The sequence below is a fragment of the Phalaenopsis equestris genome, unplaced genomic scaffold, assembly GCF_001263595.1.
Source record: "Phalaenopsis equestris unplaced genomic scaffold, ASM126359v1 Scaffold000094, whole genome shotgun sequence".
NCBI lineage: Eukaryota > Viridiplantae > Streptophyta > Magnoliopsida > Asparagales > Orchidaceae > Phalaenopsis > Phalaenopsis equestris.
The window spans coordinates 5,089,351-5,092,325 of record NW_018164536.1 but is presented as its reverse complement, the minus strand read 5'-3'; the positions used below and the strand labels follow the sequence as shown (position 1 = coordinate 5,092,325).

Below are 2,975 nucleotides of genomic sequence, written 5' to 3'. Positions count from 1 at the left end.
GTATCAGATATAATGCTACGATAACTCTATTATAAACATCATTATTGCACAGGGGCAAAATTATCATTTATCCAAAAAAAAACTTCAAAATAGTTGTTTTCCAACAGCACAAATCAAACGGTCAACCAACTTATACAGATCAACTGTTGATTAATGGCTTATCTGGATCAGGTGCTTATCAGCGGCTTATTAATAAGCTGCAGCTACGCCAAACAGGCATTGATTCTTGATGTGATCAAAGATTTGAATGTTATGCATGTAAATATAAACGTTTGAGTTTCAGATATGTAAGTACACAAGAATTGCGTGGTATGAGTGTAAATGCACGCAAAAAGAAATGAAGAAAACTCACTTCATCAGCTCCTCTCTGTAAAGGTAGCAAAAGCAGCAACTTTCATATTTTTTATTCAAAATTATATGGTATCTGAACTTACATAATCCCAAAGAAATGTGGAGAAAAATCTCACAAGTTTTCACTCTACAATTTATAGGTCAAGAAGCGGTTGCAAAATTTATCAACAAATGTATTGTGATTCACCCAAAAGGTTAAAACTGTAATATTATTTTTCAGACCCTTATAGCAAAGCACTGTAATATTATTTTGCTGATTTTAAAAATTTCAGGAGATCAAGAAATGGCATCCATCATAACCTGCAATTAAAATTTAATTATGTGGAAATTCCAAAAAATAAAAACTGAAAGTCAAAGAAATTTCGACAAATTAAGGTTCGGATTGTTTGTTATGAAATTTGGGTAATTTTGAACAAATTTTCCGAGCTGATTAACCAGGGCTCTGATTTTTTTTGTGCATTTGCATGCATCCCACACAATTCTTATGTATTTACATATCTAAGCCCTAAACTTTCATAATTATAAGCATAGCACTCAAATCCTTCATATCACAGAAAAAAAAAAATCACTTTTTTTTTTTTTGGAAATTCTAATTTCTTTTTATTTTAAAAATGGAAATATACTTGGTTATAAATATAACTATAAAATTTTATATGGTAAATATAAAAAAACATAAGAATTGTGTGGTGTGTGTGTTAGGATTATTCTTGTATGTTTTTTTATTTAATTTTTGCTTGTAAATTAATTTTTTAAAACTATTTATTAAGTAATTTTTATTTAATTTTCATTTTAAAATTTTAAAAAGAAAATAAAAACTTAGAAAAAAAAAACAAAATCAGTGTTTTAAAAACTAACTATCATTATCAAATAAAATTTAATTTGTATGTATATACCATATAGTTTTTATGTATTTACATATGTAACATCAAAACTCGACTTTTTTAAATGTGTACTTCATCCTGTAGGGGCTGTCATTTTGGACAAGACGAAGGCGTGGATTAGATAAATTCGGATTTTGTGGATTCCGACCATAAATCCCGTAAATTCTAAATCCCACGAATCGATGAATTTACCAGTTTTATAGCGAGAGCGATTGAGATTACAGTGGAATTACACAAAACTCCGAAATAGTTTTAATGAACTTAGAAATTAAATTCATTACCAGACAGCTCCTTAGTGGCATATTATAGTATAAAAGATTTAAGATTTAAAAACTTAGAATGCATGATTCAAAACTTAGGCGCTAGATATATAAATATATGTAAAAGGTCCTAAATAAATAAATTAATTAAAAAAAAAGAGAAATTCATAGCTTACTCGGGTCTCTGGTGATGAGCATCGCGGTTCCGCCAAAGTCGCACGTACCGCCTGCCACCTTCGTCCTCTGCCAGTAACTATTGAACGCAAAAGAAGCATGTGCGATCAGTGTATCGGGTTGATAGCATGACCCATTGGGTTCTATCGACTCGCAGTCCGCACCCGACCCGCATGCGTAGTTCATAGCTTCCAGTATTATCGGGTCCGGCACCGTCGGCTTCGCCACGCACCACAATCCCGGAGTCGTCATCGCATGCGGCGGCGGCGGAACGTTAGGCGGCGGGCGGCGGCGGCGGTACGTTAGGCGGCGGAAAGATTACCGGCGGTAGGAAGATCGGCGGTCCCGGCACGAACTCCGGCGGGCTAGGTGTCAGTCCTGATGGAGGGCTCGGCATAAAGCCCGGCGGGCTGGGCTCGAATCCTGGTGGGCTGGGTTCGAATCCAGGGGGGCCGGGTAAGACGAAGGGTGGGTTGGGGATGATAAATGGTGGAAAAGGAGGTGGGCTTGGGGCGGGGAAAATGCCGGATGGTGGAATGGGGGTGAGGGGGAATGGGGGTGGTAAGATGCAGAAGGGGGGAAAGTTCTGAGGAGAGGAGGAGGAAGAAGGGCTGATAGAATACTCATCTGGGGGAAATAGCGAAGGAGGAGAATCATCGGAGTATGAATCCAATCGCCTCAGTGTAATGAGATCTCGGGTTTTCGGATTCTTCAGGGGTGCTGTATTTCTTCCATCTGGAGCAAGTAGGTTAAATGACTTTGAAGAAATGTAAAGAGATTATGGTTCGGATGCTAATCGGAAAGAGATTGAGAGGGTTTTCTTACCGCAGAGAAAGGGGAATTTAGTTGCAGGATAGAGGAAGAGGAGAAGGGAAAGAAAGCTCTGGTAAAGTATTCTTTTCTCCATCAGGTGCTGAAAATGGGAGCTTCTGTTCCTGGAGATGCCGAGCTTCAAAGAACTGATAGTGTGAGTCGGGATAATTATAGACCGTGAGGAATGCAAGAGGAAAAAATATTAAACATTCGCCCTCGTGTTGTGTCAAGTGGTTTTCATCATTTTTAACATTCATTAGTGTATTATGATGGGATCTACTTGACCAATGACACTCGATCATTGACTCTCAACACAAATCATGTTAAAAGTCCTGATGTAATCTTGTGAGGCGGTATTATTAATTTTCTTTATTTTTCAGGTATTCACTATAATTCTATTTGAAAAAAAAATTTCTTTTTTTTTTTTTTAATTTTTTGTGGTAGAAAGTTATTTTTATCAATCTGATCTATTAAAGTATTGTGATTGTCAAAAAAT

At 36.7% G+C, this 2,975-nt stretch overlaps 1 protein-coding gene across 1 annotated transcript; it reads right to left on the bottom strand.

The window, feature by feature from the left end:
* Nucleotides 1-471: 471 nt before the first annotated feature.
* Nucleotides 472-2,681, bottom strand: LOC110020315 (extensin-like). The gene is given in 4 exon segments (XM_020718375.1): nt 472-651; nt 1,669-1,952; nt 1,954-2,401; nt 2,492-2,681. Coding segments are annotated over 4 exon segments (846 nt in total). The 5' UTR covers nt 2,574-2,681; the 3' UTR covers nt 472-619.
* Nucleotides 2,682-2,975: the final 294 nt, after the last annotated feature.